General features: G+C 34.6%; 1 protein-coding gene across 1 annotated transcript in view; it reads right to left on the bottom strand.

The window, feature by feature from the left end:
* Positions 1 to 903: 903 nt before the first annotated feature.
* The window catches only part of LOC150093861 (synaptogenesis protein syg-2-like), a 71,544-nt gene continuing 47,231 nt past the window's right edge, over positions 904 to 25,216 (bottom strand). Inside the window, exons 8-9 of the mRNA XM_090412539.1 lie at positions 14,262 to 14,441; positions 904 to 1,034 (exon numbers count right to left, since the gene is read on the bottom strand). Coding sequence (XP_090268665.1) covers positions 904 to 1,034; positions 14,262 to 14,441 — 311 coding nt within the window. The remainder of the gene's footprint in view (positions 1,035 to 14,261; positions 14,442 to 25,216) is intronic.

Genomic DNA, 25,216 nt, shown 5'->3' with positions numbered 1-25,216 from the left:
TAGAGAGATTATTGCTTCCGCTCTCTTAATTTAGCACGTGAATCTAATAACTGAAATTATTCTTGCTGGGATGAACGTTTTTATTTTCTCTACTCAAAATAAATGACACTTATCCAAGCCTTGATTTTCCAATAAATATGCCAAGGTAATGCAAGCTTGAAATATAGCATACATTCAATGGTCCAAACTAAAAACTTCACGGTCTATCTCTTAGCTTACTACAGCCAGCCTGTAACAACTGCAAAAATTTATCAAAAATCTAAATCATACTTTATAAGGACGGATGTAGACTAGAGCCTCCATAGCTGAGTGGGTAGACTAATGCCTTTGGTCGGAAAGACCTGGGTTCGAATCCTGTCAATGACGTGAGGAACCTTTATCTGGTCTCTTTCGTCTAAAGGTAAGTTAACTGATCTCATACGGAAGTAGAGGGTTTTTTTCCCGAAACTTGGGTTTTTCATCCATCAGAACAAGCAAATCTGCCCATGAACACACACGGATCTACAGTCAAAAAATACATGTTTAGAAATCCCTCATTGGAGGGCACAATCTCAACCGTTCCTAAGGGACGAATGAGGAAAATTGGGTGGGCTGGAACCTCACACGGCAACGTGTGAGGTTCCGGCAACAACCAAATGTAGACTAAGATTGCTTTTGCTTAAATGGTAACCTAGTCTTCGCATCTCATGCCAAGGCTGCTGGGCAAAACATTTACCCTGCTATGTTTCATCCTCTCTCTCTCTCTCTCTCTCTCTCTCTCTCTCTCTCTCTCCCTGTTTATGTAAACAAAATGACATAATCTCCTAAAAATAAAGCTTACTTCTTGTCTCAGTCGCATTTTCCAACTCTTGCTTACAACGAGCAAGTAAATGTCCCTACTATTTTTCAGATATGTTTGGTATGTCATTCCTGCTCTTTCTTCAGACTGACATCAACAATACTCAATTGTCTTAATGCTAATAAGTCTCCCATCCCAGATGATATTCTTCTAGTTGTACTAAGAGCTTGTGCTCCAGAATTAATTACCATCAATCCTGTATTACCGTAATAAAAAGCAGGCAATAAATTATCATCTCATTGCTTTAACCTCAGTATTCTCAAAATTGTTAGAGAAAGTAATAAACAATCAGGTTTTTTCCATTACTTAGAAATCCATTGGTTAATTGTTGTTCAACAGTATTATATTTTAGTTCTGAAGATTATTTCTCTTATGCTCAACTCAACACTATAAATCCCAAATCCGCCCAACCTTAGAATATTGTTCTATCCTTTCTAGTGATTCACCTAAAACCTCCCTCAGGATGCTTTATTGTATTCAGAAGAGATTACGTCCCCCCTCTCTTCTCTCACTGAGCGTCTGCAATCGCTTTTTGACGTTTTGTTGCTGCATGATGTCTTTTCTATAAGTATTTCCATAGACACTGCTCCACTGATCGACCTCCACCATTCCATCACTTCGCTCTAATCTTGTACGAACACAAGCAGCTTCCAATCAACATCTATATATGGTTCGGCTCCAAGCTTACCAAATCAACTTCTCATCTTCTTTCATTCCATCTACATCTTTGGAAGAGTCTTCCCATATCGTTTTCTTATAAAGCACATAACCTCCAACTCTTCAAGTATCACATTAACAGATTCCTTTCTCTTCTTTAATCTCGTCCGCACACAGCACTGTCGTCATCTATCTTGAGATCCCTCATTTGTCAAGTTGATATAAAAAAGATATACAACTGTATATATTAATTAGAAGAAAGAAAGCTAATTGAACTCATCATTATTTTCTTTTTATTACGCAAAGTTTCGGATGCCACGGATTTGTCCAAATCGTTAATTAAGATTTATTGTGTAAGAGTATCTGTTGAAGCGTTTATAAAAGAAATGACTTTGAAAAGAAAAATAATTCTAACCAAAATATTAAGAAAAACTCCACGTATATTTTCATTCTGTCAATCGAATTTGGCGTTATGAATTTTTCCATGATGTATCACTGAGAAATGTATAGCGAGAGACTTCCATAGCTTTTATTTATGCTCATCATTTATAAGCTGTGCACAACTTAGTGTCGTCAAACATAGCTTAGAGGAACAAATGACGCTCAACCGGAGTGCAATATCCGTTTACTGAGTTCCGATGCCCGATTTTTAATGAAGGTTCCATTTGAGCTTCTCTGACAAGGTTGCCGATGGAAACGGTAACCTATATTTAACAAAATAACTGAAGTTATTTGAGTGACATAGTGACATTACTTTTGTTATTTTTCTCTGAAATATTATTTCTCATCACGACATGAATCAGACACCTAGAGAAAGGTAAGAATATTTTAAGTAGATATGGGCTAATAATGATTATACAATACCTGCTGACTTAGCACATAGATTAGCCATGATTGAGATTATATTCCAAGATAAACAAGCACATAAATTTACACGTGACAGAATCGTATAAGGAATACCAGAGGCTTTATTATTATTGTTATTCTTGATATTTTAAGACTGGTTCGAGGTACAAGAATATGCAAAAGATTAAAATTAAGAAGAGATGAACATTTATATTAGATCAGGATAAAAATGAAATTCATTAAGAATAAAAATATTTAAGAAAGTGTAACAAAATCAAAGTCGAGTCGCGTTTCGAGAATGGCAAGATCAAATACATTATTTGAAGGAAAAGGAAATAGGTTAAAAACAAGAATTAGACCTTTGAGAACGAACAGCAAAATCTGAAGAAAACTGACGGACTTAAATAAGGATAGAAAAATCAGAGCACCAAGGGGGTCTCAAGAAGTTCCAGGAAAAGAAGAAATCACATCGAAAGTTAAAGTTCCTGGCAAGTGAATCAGCATGTAATCTTATAGAATACGAAGAAGAACGTAAGAAATTGAAGTTGTGTGTAGAAACCACTACACAAATATAACCGGAAGCGTTTTGAAATAATGTAAATAACGAAGTTAACAGAAAAGTTTTGTTGGTAATTTAAATAGCTTAGATCTGAAGGAGAAATGTTATGCACGGAATTAGAGATGATAAACGTAGCATAAAAATTGAAAATTAGGATATTTCAGATATTGAGAAGAGCAAGCTGGATTCAGACCAAGTATGGGTTGTTAAGAAGGAACGCTTACTCTAAGAGAATTCAATGATCTCGTTGGTTAAGTGAATAGTATTAGCGCTGGTCATTCAACGGCCAGTGATATAGTCCCACTTTTAGATGATAATTGTCTTTTGCGTGGGATTATCATCGAGTCTAATGGAAGCTTGAAGGTTGCAATTGGTTGAGATTATCTAACACTTCATCATCAACATCATCTCATCGTCTTCCCCGGCCTTAGAAGTCATCGTTGAATCTCTTAAGAGGACGTCCTGGTTTTCTTTTCCCCTAGTGGTTTGTAATTTAAGGCTTGTTTTTGGTAATCTTTCTGTTTTCATTCTTTGAACGTGTTCCATCCATTCATGTTTATATTTTCTAATTTTTTCTATTACTGGTTCTTGGTTTAATTCTTTCATAATATCTTCGTTTCTTTTGTGATCAAATAGGGTATACTTTGCAGTTTTTCTCATAAACTTCATTTCTGCTGTTGTTAATCTTTGTTTGTCTTTTTGTTTTATTGTCCAGATTTCGCTTCCATACATTAAGACCGGTAAGGCTAATGTATTGTATACTTTTAGCCTGGTTTGTTTTTGAACTAGGTTTGGTTTAAATATAGAGTTAATTACACCTGTTATTTTTAAATATTTTGCAATTTTTACGTTTATATCTTTTTCATTTTCATATGTGATCATACATCCTACGTAGTTAAATGAATTCACCTGTTCTAAAATCTTGTTATCTATTACTATTTTAGTTCTTGCTGGATCTTGTCCTTTGAAGACCATCGTTTTTTTTATTTTTATGTTGATAATATCATTCCATGATCTCATCTCTGCAGCTATAAAGACGATATGTGTCTCTGAATTAAATTCTCGCATTTTTTCAGTAATTTGTTTTAACACATAAATCTTGTCTATACAGTACATGATCTTCCATGTCTGAAATCATTTTGTTCTTCTGAGAGTAGATTTTTTGCAACAGCTCTAAGTCAGGATTTTACTGTAAATTCAGGATTTTACTGTAAATTTTTGTAACCTGTATTTAATAAACTTATTCCTCTGCAATTTCCACAATCATCCCTGTCACCTTTCTTAAATATAGATATAACCGTAGCTTAGCTCTTGACCAAACTAATGGAATCTCACATTTCCTCCAACAGTTATTTATTAATTTTAAGAATGTATGATGTAAAAAAATCTCTGCCATATTTCCGAAGCTCTGTATTTATTGCTTATTTTTAGTTTTTCTTTTTCCAATTTTATTGGTTTTTATATCAGTGTTGATTTCTTCATTATTATTTTCTGTTATTAAATTTGGATCTTACCATAAATTCTTATAATGTTTCATGTATTGTTTCTATTGTATTATGTTGATTTGTGCTGTATCTCTTTCTTCATTGTTTTGTTTCCTTAATATTTTGTAGGCTATGTCTTGTCTTCAGTGTATATCTTCTATTTTATTAGTAAATCTGGCCCAAGCGTTTTAGTGAGCTTTCTGTACTATGGTTTTAACCATATTTCTTCTGTTTCCTTCGTATGTTTTTGAAGGAGTGATTTATATGCCACTTGTTTTTATTTTATTGCATTTTCTATATCTGTGCTCCAGATTTTTAATGTTTTTCTTGTTAATATTTTATTTTTCTTTCCAAGATCTTGAGAGGGCTGCTTTATGGATTATCTTTCTTAAAGTTTTCCATTCTTCTTCTTCTTCTCTATCTTTACTGATTTGGGCTACTTTTCGGTAAGCTGTTAATCGTGATTGATATAGCATTCTAATGATTTCTTCTTGTAATAGATGTCATTTGTATACTTTTTTCCTTATTTATTTCCTTTCTCCATTTTGCTAGTACTTCTATTTTAGAGACTACTAAATAATGATCTGAAAAAACGTCATTTCCTCTGTAAACATGTATCTCACACGTGGAGTTAGTTTCTGATTACTAATAATACAATCAATTATAGTTCTCGTTCCTCTGCCAATCCAAGTATATTTATTTATATTATTTTTTTGAAAAAAAAAAGTATTGGTTATTTTAAAATTATTGAAAGTACAGAAATCTATAGTTCTTGACCATTGTTATTCATGTAACTTTCTCCATAGTTTCCTAAGATAATTGGGATATCTAGCATTGATATATAGTCATTTTTATTACATTTATTCAACTGTTTTGTAGTTCCTCATAAAATTGTTAGGAATCCTCCTTTCTGCCTTTTTCAGGGCATACACTTCTATGATATTTAAGTAGCCTCTATTTGTTTTTAAATTAACTATTATGTGATGTTATCTACATTATTTAACTGTTGGCTAAGATCAACGTGTATTCTGAAAATAAAATAATAATAAAAATAATAATAAAATAAGTCCTGGAAGTTAGTGACCGATCACAATGATTCCACAAATGTTTAATGAAATTCAAATCAGAAGAAATAGGCGTCAAGGAGAGCACACGGAAATACATGGCTGTGGTCTTGTAGCACACTCTTCCAACAAGAATGTCCAGGTGTCAAGGTGTGCTCAGCGGGGGGGGGATGGAAGGAACAAGTGATGTCCATGACAATATTCCACATAACAGGATACAGCCACCATCTGCAAACATGCAGTCTGGTTGGCCTGAAGCAGGTCGGTCAGAATGTTTTGGTTCATGGATACATATATTAATATACACGGTATTCAAATCGGAGATATTAAACTCATCTCGCTATTTTTTGCAGATGATCATATTCTACTTTTAAATTCCGCATGCAGGTCTTCAATTAATTAACTAATTAGTTCACGATGATAGAACGGCTGTGAGTCTCATATGGAGAGTACGGCAACATCTTACGAAACCGATACGAGGTTATTGTTTCTAATGTATTTTTGCCTGTAAATTACCGTATTTTTCGATAGATAACGCGCACCCGCAACATTTTCATCACCCCTTTTGATGTATAGATAACGCGCATGCGCAAACTAGCGGTAGAGTTAGGAAGTACAGACAGAGGACGGAGGAATTCTTTAAAAGCACGTGCGTCGCTAAGTAGCAGTGGTCGATTTTTTTTTTTTTTAATTCGAAATTTTACAATTTTCACATGATTGGGGAGCACTGTGACATTCCTACGACTTTTTTGTGTGACCCGAAAGATAACTTGCGTTGGTCGTATCGTTCTCATGTAACTAGTTGCATCAACAATTGAAAAGTAGATGAACGTTTTTTGTATTTTATGAAATTACATTATTCCGTACATCCTGTTTTAAAATATTTCATAAAGTAAATCATTATTTGTTTATATTTTGTTATTAGATCTGAATTGCCCATGCAAGACAGTACTTCTCGGAGAAAATCCTACACAGCGCAGTTCAAGCTTGAAGTGGTAGAAGTAACAAAGGAAAAAATGAAATCGTGAAGCTGGTAGATTGTTCAGTGTTGGAAAAAGTAGTATTCGTGAAATGTGAAAGTCTCAGAGAGTCCTGACATGTTTACTTACGAGGAAACCTGCTATGAGGTTTAGAAGATGCTTGTGGCCAACCATAGAAAATAAACTGTTTGATTGGGTTGTTAGTGAAAGAGCTAAAGGTATGAGAATATCTACTGTCCGTGTTGCAGGAATCGAAAATAATTGCGCAAAACGATAATTTAAAGGATTTCAATATCGTTATCTATCGAAAAATACGGTACGTATGTTCTCCTGACCGGTTTGCCTGTTTGAGGGACGAAAAACTCTCCACCTCCGTATGAGACTGGATACGTCATCATTCGATTTAAAACACCTGATAAAGTGTCTCACGTCATAGACGGGGTTCTAACTCGGCTCTTTACGACCAAAGAATTCGTCTAGACGAGCTCCTTGGTTGTGAAGTCCACTGGTCTTACGTTAATTCTGAAGACCTATAGCTCGTCGGGATTTTTTTTTTTTTTTTTTTGAATAATGGTTAAAAATGGAATAAAAAAATCAAGCATATTTATATATAAATAAATAAATAAATAAATAAATAAAATGAATAACATTATATTTATATCTATTTAATTATATAATAAATCAATTTCGTGAATATTTATAATAAATATTAAAATTATATGTATTTAATCATAGCTATATAACAGCAATTATGATTAAAAAGAAATAAAAGCCCAATAGAATAATATTATCTCCTGGAATTTTGATCCAAAAGTCAAATTATATCGCATTTTTTTATTCAAATAAGAGACAATTTATTGAGAAATCACGTTGTTTTAAAAGCCATCAATAAGAAATCAAGCAATCGAATGCATATTTCCACACAGCTTATATATCTTCGAAGTATCTGAAACCAAGTTGATGGAAAGGCATCTAGCATTTTATATTCCTTCTTTATAGATCTTTGCGACTACTTTATTCATCGAAGGTTCATTAAAAGACCTTTTACCTTGCATCTGAAAGTATTTGCATATTTTATCGACAGATCGGTCTTCTCCATCAACGTTATCTTCATTCAGGCTGTCAGATAAAATTTTATCCCTTTGCAAAAGAGAGAGAAAGAAAGAAAGAGAGAGAGAGAGAGGCAGTCTTTTTTTTTTTTTTTTCAGAACTTTCATCAGTTAAGCTCGCTCGAGGCAATAAAGCCTACTGGAAGAGCATTTCCTCTATCACCTTCGTGTATACGATATCAGGTGGTATCCCTTAATCTTCAAATGCAGGGGTCGTCTTTGCTCTCACAGATGCTATCAAAGGCATAAAAATATTCCTTCGGTAGCTTATTCATTGCCATTCACACTATATAAAGAAGAAAAAAAAAACAGAGGAAAAAGAAAAACACATCACATTTTTTACTCTTAGTACCACAGGGTGTTTTCACAGAACTCTCACACTATTTGTAGATGTTAACGCATTCGTAAGAATAGAGAGTAAAGAGTAGCAATTTTAGAATGGCATCTGTGACAATAGCGTTTCATAGATTTTCAGTCTATTGTGTGGGAAAAGCAGCAAGCTAATCCTTGTCCGTATTTACTGATATGATACCAATCCACACTCTTCATTATTCTTTCTACCCAACAATGGGATTGTGTAATACACACAATTGTTAGGCAAAGAAAGAAGAGTAATATTATTATGACATTAGATGGCGTTATTATATATTGGAGGTAGTCTTGCTAAAATTTGATACCATAACCGATGCTAGCAAATTTTAGCATTGGTTATGGGTAGTCTATTAGATATCATTATTATAAAAGGGATGGCGATATTAATAGTTATTATTATAGGCTAAGTCAGTAAATGAATTGCTTTATTTTTGAAATAAATTTAAATAATTTAAAAATATCATAATAAAAAGAAGAAAAATATTAATACGGGTATTATTTTCGAATATACATCTTCACCTTTTAGTTCAATTTTGATGCTCTATGTGTACTAGCTTGGGTTGAATGAATCAATCACCGCATCTCACGGTCGTTTGATATAATATAACTTCCTTATAGTCCTTATAAGGACTGGCTTAAAGGGGCGAAGCAAGAATGCTTTTCATCTTCCCCGTTATCTGTAGAGGTCAGTGTAGGGATAAGGTGTTATTGCGCTATTAAAGCTCTGATCATGGCAGGAGGGTAACAGCAATAGCCGAGCCTTAGTTAGAACTTTATTAGCTACAGCATTGCCATCCATTACCGTCAAAGGGTATAATTCATTACCGCCGCGCACGGCCCACCCTGGAAGTAACTAGTAACATTACTGGCTTAACGGGTGAAGCAAAAGCTTTTCGTATTCCCGACTATCTTAATAGAGACTGTGAGTAGAAAGAGTTTATGAGCTAATTGCTCGCCCTCAGCAGGCTAGGAGATTAATCCTCAGTGAGGGGTTTGAGGATGGCTTTAGGTCTTTTGTGCTTCGAGTAGTCCATAGCATCATAGTCGGCAGCCAGTTGGATCAGTCTGTTAGGGTGCACAGTTGCCTTTGAAAAGAATTTGGTTGCTATAGTCTGCATGAAGGTGTAGATATAGGGGACCTCCGTGTCCCGGTGCAGTCGGACAGTTCGGACGAACCATGGAGCGCCCAGGATCATTCTGAGACACTTGTTCTGAATGCGTTGTAATTTAATGATATTTGAGTTTGAAGTATGGCTCCAGGCCGGTGAGGCATAGGTGAGTATTGGACGAACCATCAGTTTATATATGAGAAGTTTGATTCTGGTGCTCAGCTTACTGTTTCTGTTTATTAGCGGATAGAGCTGGGCTATGGTTTTTGACGTGTTTACACAGAGAGTCTTGATATGGGAGTTGAAAGTCAGTTTTCTGTCCATTACTACACCAAGATATTTGATCTCTGTTTTCCACTGAATTTTTGTGTTAAACAGGAGAATATCTTCATTAGGAAGCACTGATCTTCTAGAGAATAAGACGGCTACGCTCTTCTGAGGGTTCACCTGGAGTCGCCATTTGGCAAAATATTGTTCTATTTGTAGTAGGTTTTCTTGCAGTTTCTTGATGGCTAAATGAGGCTTTAATGATCTGGCCAATATCGCCGTGTCATCAGCGTAAAGAGCTTTAATTGAAGATAATGGGTTGTGTGGGATATCATGCAAGTATAAGGAGAATAAGATCGGTGCTAATAAGGATCCTTGTGGAACTCCAGCCAAGATGTGTTTCTGTGCAGACACTACTCCATTTAATCTCACTTGCATGCGCCTATCGCAGAGGTATGTCTTGATGAGTTGAATGATTCCGATTGGAACACCGGATGATATAAGCTTGTATAGCAAACCATAATGCCAAACCTTGTCAAATGCACTGGCTAAGTCTAGGAAAACAGCCCCAGTGCATTGACGCCAGTTAAAACCTGTAATGATATGTTCCACCAATCTGTGTATTTGTTGAGTGGTACTATGCAACTGTCTGAAGCCAAACTGCTCCTCAGGCAGGATGTTTAACTGGAGTACTGAATCTTGAAGCCTTGTAAGAATTACCTTCTCAGCAATTTTTCCGAGATTAGAGATGAGACTGATTGGTCTGTAATTTTGTGGCAGAGTGGGATCCTTTCCAGATTTATGAATTGGTATTATGTACGCCAGTTTCCAGTAGGAAGGGAAATACTTGTAGTGAAGTATGGAGTTGATTATGTTTGCTAAATGAACAATAGCTTTGCGAGGTAGAAGTTTTATAACTTTGTTGGAGATACCGTCGGGTCCAGGAGCCTTTTTATTTTTGAATTTCTGAACAATAGCATATATTTCAGCAGGCGAGGTGGGTGTGATTTGAGTGGATTGTGTGGGAGCAGAATTGAGCGAATATCTGACATTACGGTGTATCTTGTAAATATGACTAATGTCAAGGTGGTCGTAGGCAGGTTTGCACTGTTTTTCAAGGTGATTCGCTATTGCCTCGGCTTTTTCAGCATCAGTGTGGATGAGGCCTAAATCAGTTTGTAGAGGGGGAAGAGGTTTGTTTTTGTTCTTGATCTTACGGATAAGATTCCATACAGAGTGGTTATCAGTGGAGATGGAGGTCAGTTTTTCTTCCCAGAGTTGAGATCTATGAGTTGCGAGTGCATCTCTCACTGCAGAATTTAACCTATTTAAGATCCGCTTGTCTTGTGGTGCCCTAGTGTTGTGGTATCTTTTCCTAGCCCTGTTTTTTTCCCTAATCAGATTCATAATATCTTCGGGCAGATGGTTGGGTTTGTGGGTAGTTACAGGGGTAGTAACTGCTGCACAGGCTGCTGTGATCTGTTCTGTTAGATTTTTGACAGCTATCTCAATTTCCTCTTTTGATTTAATGATGGGAACAGGACCAATATATTTTGGAAGCATCTTGGAGAGCCTTTCCCAGGGAATAAATGAGTGAGGGGGTGGAGATAATTTTTCAAGATTTCCTAATTTTAATCGTATTGGGTTATGATCTGATGATAAATCATTGATTGTCATTAAATTGTATTGGAGTCTAATGTGCTGCAGTATGGCAATGTCCAATACATCAGCCCTACCATAAGTGTTGTGATGGGTGGGATCAGCAGGGCCTATTACGTGAAGGTTGTTGAAATCAGCATAGTTCTGTAGTATCTGTCCATTTTTGTTAGTGGAGTGGCTTTTAAAATATTAATTTGCAGACATATTAAAGGTGTTGGAATAATATTACACAAATATTTAAATATAACTTTTTATTTTAATTTTTAAAATAAAGTTTTGTATATATATAATACATGCACTATAATTTTTATATAATTATAATAGAAAATAAAAAATTTTCAATTTGAAAGGTACAAAATAAACTGGGACTATTCTTTACCTGAAATAACAACTTATAATTCTTGACTAAAATAATTATACCGAGAACACGACATCTGAAACTTTTTAAAGCCATTTTGTGAAAGCGGTTTTTAGTGTAATATTACAACTTCTTTTGAAATAGCTAATGGGAAAGAGTTGTCATAAACATCGCTTCATTATTTAAATTTTTCTGCTTTAGTAAAAAAAAAAAAAACGCTTATACTAAATGTAGCAAAGTAGTACAGTAGCAAAAAAAAAAGATTACGAAAACAGGCTAAAATAATTAGATTTTACGTTCATTGTCACCAGATGTCGTTGGCAAATACATTTATAAAAATGCGCACTGAAAACTATCTTAGATAATTAAATGCTTCCTAGAAAACTATTAATCTTTATTTTCCGTGATCAAATGAACAAACAGTTTTAGAAAACGTTTGGAAATGCAGGTGTTCAGTTAGAGAAGTCGTTAAACTTTTTTAAAAAATCACCCGAATGTTTTATCTTTGTAATCATTCAAACAATACATCTGAACATAGACCTTAAACACGAGCTGATGACAGGATTAGAGTTTGGATCTAATGAACAATGTTCAATGTGTGTTTTCCTACAGTGCTTGCCTGGTGTACTGAAAGCTATCCATCATATTCGTTTGACATGACACCGATAAAAAGAAATCCAGAACAATTTCTAGTAAAGTATTTCCTTTTCTGAAAAGGTTATTTAGGCGAGTTAAAGTGTGCAAGATAAACGAAGCCATCTGAGAAATGAAAAATTGCCTGAATGAAATAACTAAACGCACTGATCAAATCTGTTGTATACGTGAAAGTTTAAACATAAGTAAACGTATTAACAAAATCGATATAATTTTACTTTAAGCCACCAGATGGCATTACGAATTGTTCTATTAATTTATTACAAAGCAATATTTTAATTTAACTTCTGATTACATTTATTCCAAACCACACGAACATAATTAAATGTAAAAGATTTTTTTAATAATCATTACAATAAATTTTTGTTCTGTACATGTTTAAAAATTGGAGTAATTTTTTGACCTTTAGAATCAAAATTCGAGCGTTTCCATTCCTTATTTTTACACTCTAAAATTATTTAATAAATGTAATAAGAATGTAACAATTATTTATAATTAAAGTTTAATGAAATTCTTATGAAAATAAAGAAAAAAAAAATTTTATTCAATTAATCGTTCAAAACACCATAATAATTTTTTATTAAGAATATATAATTATTGGAGAGGAAAAAAAATCAAAAATAGGAAACATCGTTTGAAATTTCTTTGACAGTGATTAACAAAAAAATGAAATTTTTTTGCTAAAATAGTAAATTTTGTGTTTTCTAGAGAATGTCCAACAAAATTTTTTTGCTAATAGTAAATTTTGTGTTTTCTAGAGAATGTCCAACAAAATATAATCACCTCGGTTACGGTACGCTATTATCTTTACATAATAACCTTGGCTACGGTACGCTATTATCCTTACAGCTTAGATGTATGCAATACAAAGTGCTCTGATAGCTGGAAATATTCCTACCAAGGAAATCTTTCATTTTATTCTTTAGTTATAAACAACAGAAAAATAGCAGGGGTTGCGTACAAAGGGATGTTGTGCCTTAGATCGATTTCTAATTGAATTTAGCCATGCACAGTCTTTGTTTTGTTTTTTCTTTTCGGTTTTTTTTACTTTTATATTTACACCAAACGTAGGTTATCTTTATAAGCAAAATATATAAAAATTACACTGGTCCACATTTCTTCAAGAAGGTGTAGAAATGACACCTTCTTTGAATTCCTTGAGAAAAATAAAGACAAGAGAAGGATAAACTGGAGTAAGATAGAGAGAGTTTGTCAAACTGAAATAAAAGAGAATGTGTAAAGAAAGAGGTGGTGAAAAATACTGGAGGAAATATATAAAGAGAAAAGATAATAAAGACAGAAAGAAAAATGAAAAACTGTTAAATCAAAGTTAAGACATAACCAAGAAAGAAAGAAAGAGGTAAGAAAAGAAAGAAAAAGACAAAACAGAGAGAAAAAGAAATAAAAAAATTAGAGAAAGACAGACAGAAAGAGAAGAAACGAAAAACGAGATTGAAAGAGATACAGAAACAGAGATATGGAAAAAGAGAAAACGAATAAAGAAAGAGAGATAAGATAGATGCGAAGAAATTGAGTAAATATGAGTGATAGAATGAAAGAAGGAAAGCGGTAGAGCGAGAGATTGAAACAGTAATTCAAGGCATATTTGTTTTATCATTCATTAATTTATTAGAAAAGACAATTGACAAATTTACTTCATTTGGAAATTGTGGAAAAATAATTTCTTTGCCTTAATGGGCCATTTTGGAAAACCAAATCTCTAATAGCTCCGGGAGGAGAATGGTAGTTCGTTGAAATCTAGAGAACTTTAACATGTAATTCTATGAGGAATTCTTAATTAAATATCCCCTCTATTAGAATCCCCATCAACATCTTACGCTCTTAAAATACTCTAAATTAAGAAACAACAAAACTAACCTTCTAACGATCTCCAAACATTGATCTAAGGAAATGCAATTAGTCTTTTAATCCTTAATACAAGAATGCCCGCACAGTGATTATAACTACTGCCTTGGCTGGAGCAAACAGACGTGTGGGTTCAAAATTTCCTTCTAATGAGAAGATAATAGAGCTGCAGCTATTATTGCCTTTGAGTTTCTAATGCGATAAGCTGCTTGTTGGGTACAAACAAGCAGCAAATGCTCGGAAAGAAAGAAAATTTAATTGGAAGAGAGAGAAAGGTTCCCTTCTAATGAAGTCCCGAATCTTATCTGCGTACATAAAAATGTAATAAATTCATAACAGATAAATAAAGCAATAATCACGCACGTAAATTAATTTCATGGCCAAACGTAATTTAATAAACTCATCCAGGCCTCCCTCCGACTACCTTTTGAATGCTTACTTCCAGCTGGCGTATTAGGAGCTCGGAGAAGGTCATTTTCCCAAATTGCTGCTTTCCTAGACCGGCTAACGCACGTGCCATATGCTACTAAAAGAGTTTGTAACGTGTATATGAAAAGCCGTTTGGTCTTTATCCTGTCTATCTTCCACATCTGTGGAGAATAGGCAAGATAAAGACATCCTATTAAATTTCAACAAAGATATTTTAAAATCGTATGTGAAATAGTGTACTGTTTGCATTCCGATATACAATTAAACTCCTTCACTCACCCTAGTGGCGAAAATTGATACTACCTTACAGAGGTGAATTTATATTTTCTGATATATGATGTGTTGCAGTCAATTGTTATACAAAGTTTCGTGTGGAAGAACTATTATGAACATATCTCGGGGGTATTTTATCTTCCAAAGAAAGCACGTGTTTGTGATGTTATATAAGTGGTGGAGAAGCAAAGTGAAGAACCTTTTCCGAGGATTCCGGTTGAACAAATCTTTGTCCGTCTGGAAAAAATCTCATTGATGAACGAGGCGACTACACTCTGCGTTGATGTCATCTCCATCAGCAGACGTGATTAACTATCTCCTCTCTCTCTCTCTCTCTCTCTCTCTCTCTCTCTCTCCATGGGTAACATTTAGCACTAGTCTGGAGGTAATTTGATCGTATGGAACCAGAATTCTTATGGCGGCTTTCTCTTGCCTTTGCTAGAAAGTTCTGATGTATTGTTAAGCATTCGGAAACCCATCGGCGTACACTCTCAACCCTCACTAATATTACAGAAACTTTCATTTAGTTTTGAAACAGCAGGTATTAAGGGACGTGCAATGCTCATTATTCTATTCATTAATAAACAGATTTATATATTAGAACTCACAGAATGTTATTAGAGCAACACAATACTATAATATCGATGGTCGAAACAAGGAAGTAGGAATTTTTTTTTCATTAAATTTCTTTTTTCAAATAAAATATTATCCTATGTATTTACTCCGAGATGTCATAAATTTGTATTTATAAATACCTTTTTTTTTTAAATTTTATTCTCATATATAACTTCCACCTGTCTATTTCATATAATTATTTATGCGTCTGTTAACATGTAAAAAAGATATATATAATATACGTGAAATATAGTAAATATTTAAATATTCTTTTCGGTTTCGAAACATTTCAAATATTTATGTTGGATATAAAATAATAATGGATCTTTAATATTGTCTTTATTTATTACTTAATATGTCTAAATAAAGCTTTTATATCTCTATATCTTAGTATTCTTCTTTTTTAATTTTGAGTTGCTTTCTGAGCATGCGCATAAAAAGTAACAAAGGAAATGACACCAGACTATAATTTATTGTAGATACAATTACAATGTATACAGTACTGGAATTCCTAGATTTTCCTATAAACACGGCTGCCATCTAGTGGTGGTACTGTTAATTCAAATAAACATTACCTATGATGAACTCAGGGAATAAATATAAATGGATCTAAGATATAATGGATTCAATTAAGATCACCAGTCTAACTAGAGGATAAAAATCACGTATTTAAAGAATCTAGACAACAGGGAAAAAACCTAGTTCCTATTGTTAATTAAATAAACGCATTTGGTAAAGCTGAGTTGTTTGTTTTGCTCTTAGCAACAGCGCTTAGTTAGCGGTAATGTCGTTAATATAGACAAATGTGTCTGTGTTTGATTTTGTTTCTCTTGTGATTACTTGTAACACGGACAATGGTCAACAAACATTGCCTGTTCTTCGTATCTAATCCTAACGTATCGATGTCAAACTAAAAGACGAGCTGAGACAGCAAACATACTGTTGGTTTTTGGTTGCTCGCGACAATACCCAAATATTTGGGAGCATGTCCTTGTTACATTAGGTGACAGTACTTTTTGTATTGTCCTCACAGCAGTGACAGGATTTAGACTTTAGGCAAGCGAAAAAAGCTCAAGTAACCTTTTATAAGGATTACAAATAACAAGGATTAATGTGCCGGTATTTTTCCTTCTCTTTACAGATAAGCCCCGAAGCTTTTGAAGGTGATACTGAATAAAACAGATAATGCCATCAGGCTTAATGAACAACATCCTCAGAGACTACAAAGGAAAGAACCAATTGCAGTGTTAACTTCTTTTTTTACGATGGAAAGGTGAGGTTAAAATTCTATACGAAAGGAATCTTAACTGTGAAATTAAAAAATGGGATTTTTTTGAGTTTTCTGATTCGAGATTAAGTGGTAAAATGATTATCAAGTCTCGTTGGGAATTTTTAAGAGCGTTAAAGATATAAATAAAGGAACCTTCTCGAGAGTTGCTGAGAACTACCAGCTTTTAGGAATTTAAATTTTTGCAGAAAAGATAAGGTATCTGGAAGTAAAAAGGGTGCATGGTACTCAAAAGGATCTTTAAATATTTAAGAAGAACGTTCACTCTTATTATTTTATTTTATTTTTCGTATCTTTCTTACCATCATACATACGCACATGTGTGTAATGGCTCTGCAACGTTTTCCCAATTTATTAATCGTCTGTTGTTTAATTATTCTATTTTTTAATATGTTTAATGTGAATACTAAAAGATAAATTGTAAATTCCAGAAGAAAGTTGAATAATTGTAGAAAATAATATAAATATGAGGCTGAGAATTAGTTGAGATATTAGCAATAAAAGAAATGACCACAGTAGAGAAATATCTACAATAATCACGTGGTTTACGAGGTGATGTGGAGACAATGGCGAGGATGCAAGGAGAGAGTGTTAATGTCGTGAATGTGGATTATATGAACATATTGAGAATACGTACACTGCGGTAATAACAAATAGGAGAAAGACTGAGTGACCTGCAAACTCTTCTGATTGTATCATTAGATGGAATATTTCATTTCATAGAGAGTAGGGAATGGAGGAGAGACATGGAAGTTGGAATGCCTTGCCACTCAAGGTAGTGCAGATAGTGCGTTGCGAATTCAAGAAAGGACTCCCTCTATGAGTCCCTAAATTCAGTATTCTATTCTGGTAGTCTCTCCTAATACAGTAGTCTCTCCCCCCCCTTATTCGCGGAGGATACGTTCCAAGAAACCCCGTGGATGGTACCGAACCCTATATATACTATGTTTTTTCCTATACATAAATACCTGTGACAAAGTTTAATTTATTAATTACGCACAGTAAGAGGTTAACAACAATAACTAATAATAAAATAGAACATTTATAATAACGTACTGTAATAAAAGTTATCTGAATGTGAATGGAATCGTAGCAACCTCAGCAAGTATGTAGCTTTCTCCACCTTCGCAACGAGTTGCCCTGGTGTTGGACTACCTCTGCGATCAGCCGAATTGTCTATTACTAAAAGAAAAATCCATACAGCTTAATTTCGGCGCTGTAAAATTACATAGGCAAAGTGGATATTAAATCCAACATTATTTCAAAGCCGAATGTTTGCAGAAACTATGAAAGTTTCGGAAGTTGACCGGAGAGCTTACGAGAATACAATCCTCAGCATTCGCGTGTTGCCTTAGCTACTTTAGTCAAGTGGGTAGTTTAACTCGGGAATGTCGATGATTGTATTCTCGTAAGCTCTCAGGTCAACCTACGAAACTTTCATAGTTTCTACAAACATTCGGCTTTGAAATAATGTTAGATTTAATATCCACTTTGCCGATGTAATTGTAAATGTTTATTTTAGGAATTTTCCATTTAATATCTTAAGATCGGGGTTGACCGTGGATAACTGAAACCGCGGATTAGGGGGGGGGGGAGGGGGGAGGACTACTGGAACACATATCCACACATTCTATCTGTGAAAAGAAAAGTATCATATATTTTGAATTGGTAAAAATGTGGAACGAGTAGCGATTAAAAAAATAATAGTGGAATTTCTGTTAGGAAACCCTTGACGATTGTAAATGAAGATGGATATTATCGCGTTACTAACTTCATATATTTATGAAGTGGATCTACCAACTCCACTTCATAAATATGCATGGTTTTAATTTCAACCTCGATGACGTTCGTTTTCAGGTCTCATTTTTCGGCATACAACCCATTCTTAGTTTAATTTTTCCTGGTTGTCTCTTATAGTAGGTTTGAATTAGGAGATTCATGGAATATTTAGCGATGGAATAATTGCTGAGCTATACACGTGGAGAATTTCACCCATTTACTCTACAGATTACAACCATAGAGAACTACTACTACTTTGCTCATTCAGGGCACTCCTGATAGAGCATAAGCAAAATTATTCGCTAGCTGAAAGTCTAAAGCGTTACAATTAGTCTTAGTTTGGTATGCAACTAGCAGAAATCTGAGAAATAACCAATTTAGATCTGTCTCTCAGAAAGACTGAATGTTGAATATCTTCTTATGTCTACTAACCAGTATCAAGAAGGTTTGACGTTTACTGTGAGGGTGATTTGATGCCACACGTCGACCCTCATATTCGTTAGCTCCTGGATAGTTCAGTCTAATCATTTAATAGCTGTTGGTCAGGAAATTGTATCCTGGGATGCTAACAGGTCCGCTATCGCGACGGTGTATGCAGAAGATTTAGTAGTTGAGTTGCAGATCGATTTAAGTCTAGTCTAGGATTATTACAGTTTGGTCTTTGTTATTTCAAATGGAATCGACAGTGTCCTTAAATGAATTAAATTACTAACATTCTTTTAGCAATTTTTTTAATTTTTAAAACTGAAATAATGTTCTAGCTAATTTTCAAGAGTATTAACTGCATGCAAGTACTGTATTTATTTCTTTTATTAAAACTATATTTCACTTGTTTGGAAGGTTTCTGTAAAATGGAATACTTAATCTTCAAACCTGTTTATCGGTTAATGCAAAACATGATAAATTAAATCCCACCTAAGATTTTTAAGATTCAAACTCTGATTCTATGCTTGCATTTAATTTAAAAAAAAGTAGGGAATATATATATATATATATATATATATATATATATATATATATATATATATATATATATATATATATATATATATATATATATAATGATTCGAAATAAAAATATACTCTATTTTCTCCTCAAAATCGTTATTAATTTTTGGGAGCGTCCTAATCAATATATACAACTGCTACCACTTACGAGTCACACGTGCAAAGTTCGAATTTCATCTCTTTCTCCCATGTTTAATTGCTTCCTCTTATTACAAGGTTTATTTATGACGAAAATGCATTTGTTAACCCTTGTTATTAAATAGTGACGACGTACTTGTTGATGACAAATTAATGTCTGCGTCATTAATCCTTCGTCAAGAAATGCCACCTCTTTCTCCATCCATTCCTCATCTCGTTTGTTACTTCAGCAAGAAATACGCTACGGGAAAATGTTCACCACGTCATTTGCCTACAAGTAGGTCGCATGTCTGTTTCCGGCCATAGCACTGCTACACTTACAAGCAAAACAAATGTTGCCTGCCTTTATTATCCACATACGTACACCGCGCTTCCACAGGGGTATCGTGTCGACGTATGCCTCGGAGGCAATGCGTGATCTCAGTACTAAGTTTTGAAAGAGCACACTGCAGTTTCCCTTCCATCGAGATACTGTTGGCACACACTCAGAGAAGGATTGAAAGCCTCAGATGAACCTTCTTCGCTGTAATGAATTACATAGGGACTTCGTGCGTTTCGTCATCCCTTGAAAACGAAATAAGTTCTCTGGAAAAGAGACACGCACAGTTTTTTTTTCTTTTTAAAACTACAAATCGTGTAATGGGAAGTCAAAGGATAAAGTTGTATAGCATTTCAATAAATACACAAATAGGAATTTGTCGAACCGGATCTATATTCATAAAACTTATCAAAATAAATTTTTGGTACCCTCGATACTCTAATTTTAAAACTAATATCCATTTTTGAAGGTTTCACGCAAGAAATTTTCATAAACCTAATTATACACGCTTTTTGAAGCTAATTTTTAATATTTTTGCTGCCGCCTCTTTTTCGCTACAAAACAAAAAGGAGAAATAAGAAAACATATGTGGATTATTTCATTAAGTTGTTAATAATATGAGTAACTTAAAATTAAACGCACATAATAAAGAAACACGATGTACCTCAAAAAGAGAACCACTCATACTGACATATCTTGGCTATGTTTCAACCAACTACAGTGTGTACTATACTTTCACGCCACCTGTCGTTTTTACTTCTTGTTAAATCTAGAATATGTTCTGTCCTGAACATGCTGACTTCCATAATACACGGTGCTCAACTATTCAAATATCATTCAGCAAATGAATTCTTAATCAGAACCTACATTTTTCATCCTCCAGTAAATGTTTAGGCATATATCAGTTCCCCAGAACTAATGCACGATAGTCTTACATTTATTTCTAGGATCGATTCACACAAATAAATAAATAAAATTTGTATCTAATAGAATCTCTGTTCATGCATTTACTAAACGTCTACAATTCAGTAGAAGAACTACAACCTATTATAAGCCTTGTTATTCATCATATAACATAATATTTGCCACCAGGTAGAGGTACCGTTGATTTGTGTACTGAAACGTTTAATTTGATTCGTTATGGTAATCGAACTGCCACCTAATGGAGGTTCTGTGAATTAGCATGCTGGTAATTGCATGTATATTAATCAAGCTACACAACTGCCCTCTTATGGTCGCTCTGTTAATTCACGTAAAAAAAATCCTAAATTCCAGCTAACAATCAAATGTGATACTCTTGAGGAACATAAGACAATTGAAGATTTGCTTACTTGAGAATAGCATTATGATTTTATCAAACAAAATGTAAGTTGGATAGCTATTTCCATTGCTGAACTTAAATTTAGAAAGATGTGTTTTCCACTTAACTATATTAAATCAAGAAAAACCAACAGCGTTTGTTTAGCTCTATTCTCGTATTTCTAGAAGAACGCTATAAAAGTGGCTAGTAATGATGCTCTCAATTTAGTTGATTGAAGATCGCTTTTTGGCTCAGGGAAGAACTTATGGCAGTGAATACTAAAGAGATTTCTTCCATTGTCTGAAGACACTTCCTAAACACATCTTGTAATCGGGCTTAAGCTCACTACGTGGCGGGTATAGTTATTTTAACAGCTACGCAAAACAGAAAAAGTCAACAATGATGTGTAGAACGTGAGCACTAAATATTGGATAACATTGTTACTTTACACAATATACATTTGAACATTAAGCATTTCATAATCTTATTAAACTCGAACAAGCATTTTATTTGCTTTTTCGAGTTTACTTACGAGTCACACGTTATTACTCTATTCAAACCAACTGCCACCTAATGGAGGTTCTGTGAATTAGCATGCCGATAATTGCATGCATATTAATCTAACTACACAACTGCCCTCTTATGAAACTAATGTATAAATATCATAACAGCAACTCCTTTGTAAATGATATATATACAGTTAATTGCTTCGTAAGTAATATAATAGTTGAGTTATAAATAATATATAATTAATGAAAAATACTAATAATAAAATAGTATATACAGTATATTATTATACGCCTTATGGAAACTACCTATTTCAGTCAGTATGGACGAAGCCCTAGGTTCGATTCCCGTCCATAACGTGAGACCGTTATCAGGTCATTTTGACTAAAGGTGAGTTAGCCGGTCGTATATGGAAATGGAGGATTTTTTTCTCCCGGAACTTCAGGTTTTTCATCCCTCAAAACAGGCAAACCGAAGACATACACACACACACATCTACTAATATAAATGCTTACACGCTCATGGGGCAAGGAAAGCAACGGAAATCACCTTGTTGCATAATCAATATTCTCTAGTAAAGTAACATATAGTTATCCCACCAACAATAAGGTTGAGGAGAGAAGTAGATACGCCTTATAAGAAATAAAAAAATTGTTTTGTAAAAATCAGATTGCTTGATAAAAATAACTCCTTCCATGTTTTTTTTTGTTTATCCATGTTATATATATAAAAGGTATACTAAAGTACAGGATTATCTCTCCAAAAACTCCGAGCGATCTACAAGATGATTCTAAATCTCATTGAGTGATCCTAGAAGCAAAAACCCACCACTGCGCACCATTTACTGTGGGGAATAGATAGATATATCAATATATAATTTCCTTAGTCCTTATAAGGACTGGCTTAAAGGGGCGAAGCAATAATGCTTTTTTCATCTTCCCCGTTATCTGTAGAGGACAGTGTAGGGATAAGGTGTTATTGAGCAATTAAAGCCCTGATCATGGCAGGAGGGTAACAGCAATAGCCGAGCTTCAGTTAGAACTTCATTGGTACAGCATTGCCATCCATTACCCTCCAAGGGTATTGGCGATGTGTAAGTAAAGCCAACTCTAAAAATTCGGACGATCCCTAGGCCACTCAATCGTGGGCGAAAGACCGTCCATCTCAGCCGTCGTTCCACTCAGTGATGGCCTTCCACCCACCACCACCGAGCAGAACCGCTCATATTCCGAAGTAAATCATTCACCAACAAAGCCCCTGAGCGGGCCGTACCCGAGAACACTTTCTCCGGAGACTCGAATTGCTCTCTTAAGGCAAAAACCTTAAGAGAGCGAACTCAAAACACTCAAATCTCATCGCCCAAGGAGGGTAACAGCAACACCCGAGCCTCAGTTAAACTTCATTGGTACAGCATTGCCATCCATTACCCTCCAAGGGTATTATTGGGTTGAATGAATCAATCACAGCATCTCACGGTCGTTTGATATAATATAATTTCCTTCCTTATCCTTATAAGGACTGGCTTAAAGGGGCGAAGCAAGAATGCTTTTCATCTTCCCCGTTATCTGTAGAGGACAGTGTATGGATAAGGTGTTATTGAGCATTTAAAGCTCTGATCATGGCAGGAGGGTAACAGCAATAGCCGAGCCTCAGTTAGAACTTCATTGGCTACAGCATTGCCATCCATATTGGAGTGAATGTATCAATCACCCTCTCCTCATCCTTAGTTCTTAAAAGAACTGGGCGATGGACTGAGTCCTTGACTCTTTATCCCGTCATCTGAATGAAGAAAATCTGTGTGGATGGAGTGTTATTGAGCTAAAAAACTCTAGTCATGGCTGGGTAACGGTAATAGCCGAGCCTCAGTTAAAACTTCATTGGCTGCAGCATTGCCATTTGTTACCCTAGAAGTCCCAAAAAGGACTTTTTTGGTTAGATCAAAATGCTTATTTTTTCTTTCCTCATCCTTTCCTTATAGTCCTTATATAAGGACTGGCTTAAAGGGGCGAAGCAAGAATGCTTTTCATATTCCCCGTTATCTGTAGAGGACAGTGTAGGATAAGGTGTTATTGAGCAATTAAAGCTCTGATCATGGCAGGAGGGTAACAGCAATAGCCGAGCCTCAGTTAGAACTTCATTGGCTACATCATTGCCATCCATTACCCTCCAAGGGTATTGGATTGAATGAATCAATCCCCACCGAATTCATCCCTCCTCATCCTTATAGTCCTTATAAGGACTGGCTTAAAGGGGCGAAGCAAGAATGCTTTTCATATTCCCCGTTATCTGTAGAGGACAGTGTAGGGATAAGGTGTTATTGAGCAATTAAAGCTCTGATCATGGCAGGAGGGTAACAGCAATAGCCGAGCCTCGGTTAGAACTTCATTGGCTACAACATTGCCATCCATTACCCTCCAAGAGTATTGGATTGAATGAATCAATCACCGCATCTCACGGTCGATTGATTCTTCATCCTCCTCATCCTAATTTCCTAATGAGTAAATTGTAATATTATGATATAAATTAGAAAAAGGTGTTTGAAATTTTTTTTTTAAATCTAAGACAAATTTTTGAAATATTAAAGTGAAATATATATATTTCTATTATAATTTTATATTTAAACTAATATTATTTATAAATTAATATTTATTACATTATTTTTTCTCGGACATCCAACATATCCAAAAATTCTATATAATCTCTATAAATCTATATTTCTCTATATCCAAAAAAATCAAATTTTTTGGATATAGAGAAAGAATTGCATTTATTCAAACGTTGCAGTTTATTGAGATAGAAACCCATTGTGTTTTCCTTTGTACTCGTATCCGTTTCTTTATTACGCTTAATTAATTAGCTAACGATGTTAATTAATTAGGACGTTATAATTAGATAGCTAATTAAAATAAGAGTATTTTCATTTGAAAGGTAAAAATTAGTAAATCCATAAAAAAAAAAAAAAAAAAAAAAAATTCACCTGGCTAAACAATTTTATTTATGTACGGAATAAGAGGCCGGTCGAACTTACAGAAGCATTTTTCACAAACACACCAGAAAGTAGGTCACAACTGCTAAAGAAGGAACTCTTCACAGAGCACAACTATCGTTTACAGTTTTTTCTCTCTTAAAGTGTCGATCCATTCGGTTGTTGTAGCTCTATCAGTTTGCCCCATTCCTCAATAAAAGCTACAGAAAAATAAAGGTTTCCATGAAAGGCAATGGGGAATGTCTGACTTATGAAATTTTTAGTGCTGCGGAGAGCGGTCTTCGTGCCCTCCATAAACACGTGGGGTCGAGAAAAATTCGATTACTTTCTTGCTGTTGTTCAACAAAAAACACTGGTCGTTATCTTTTACTAGTTACACGTTAAAGGCTCAAGTCGTTAAACGGTTTCCTAGTTTTGTTCTTAAAACAGCTTTTCTCTGTCTAGGTAATGGTCTCTAAATAAAATCGTTACCATTGAGGAATGCTTCACCATATTGCATCGTTTGATAGTAGCGACTTCTGTTTTACTGTGGCAGTTCAAATGGTTTCGGATTCGAGTAATTTTATCGAAGCGAATTGTGTCTGTTTAAACGGCGCAGCACTTTGGACCCATACGGCAGTTAAAGTGACTGTGGGAAGAACGCTTCTTGCCAGTTGCATAGGTGTCGATATATGTTTCCGACGATACCGATTTATGAGAAGGCTATGCGAACATAAAACACACAAAAAAATAAAATAATAAAAAATAATTCA

This window comes from Typopeltis vanoorti, chromosome 23 (assembly GCF_054136105.1).
Source record: "Typopeltis vanoorti isolate ZY-2024b chromosome 23, IOZ_Tvanoo_1.0, whole genome shotgun sequence".
Taxonomy (NCBI): domain Eukaryota; kingdom Metazoa; phylum Arthropoda; class Arachnida; order Uropygi; family Thelyphonidae; genus Typopeltis; species Typopeltis vanoorti.
Note: the sequence above shows the minus strand (reverse complement) of the source record. Positions and strands in the feature narration are given on the sequence as shown.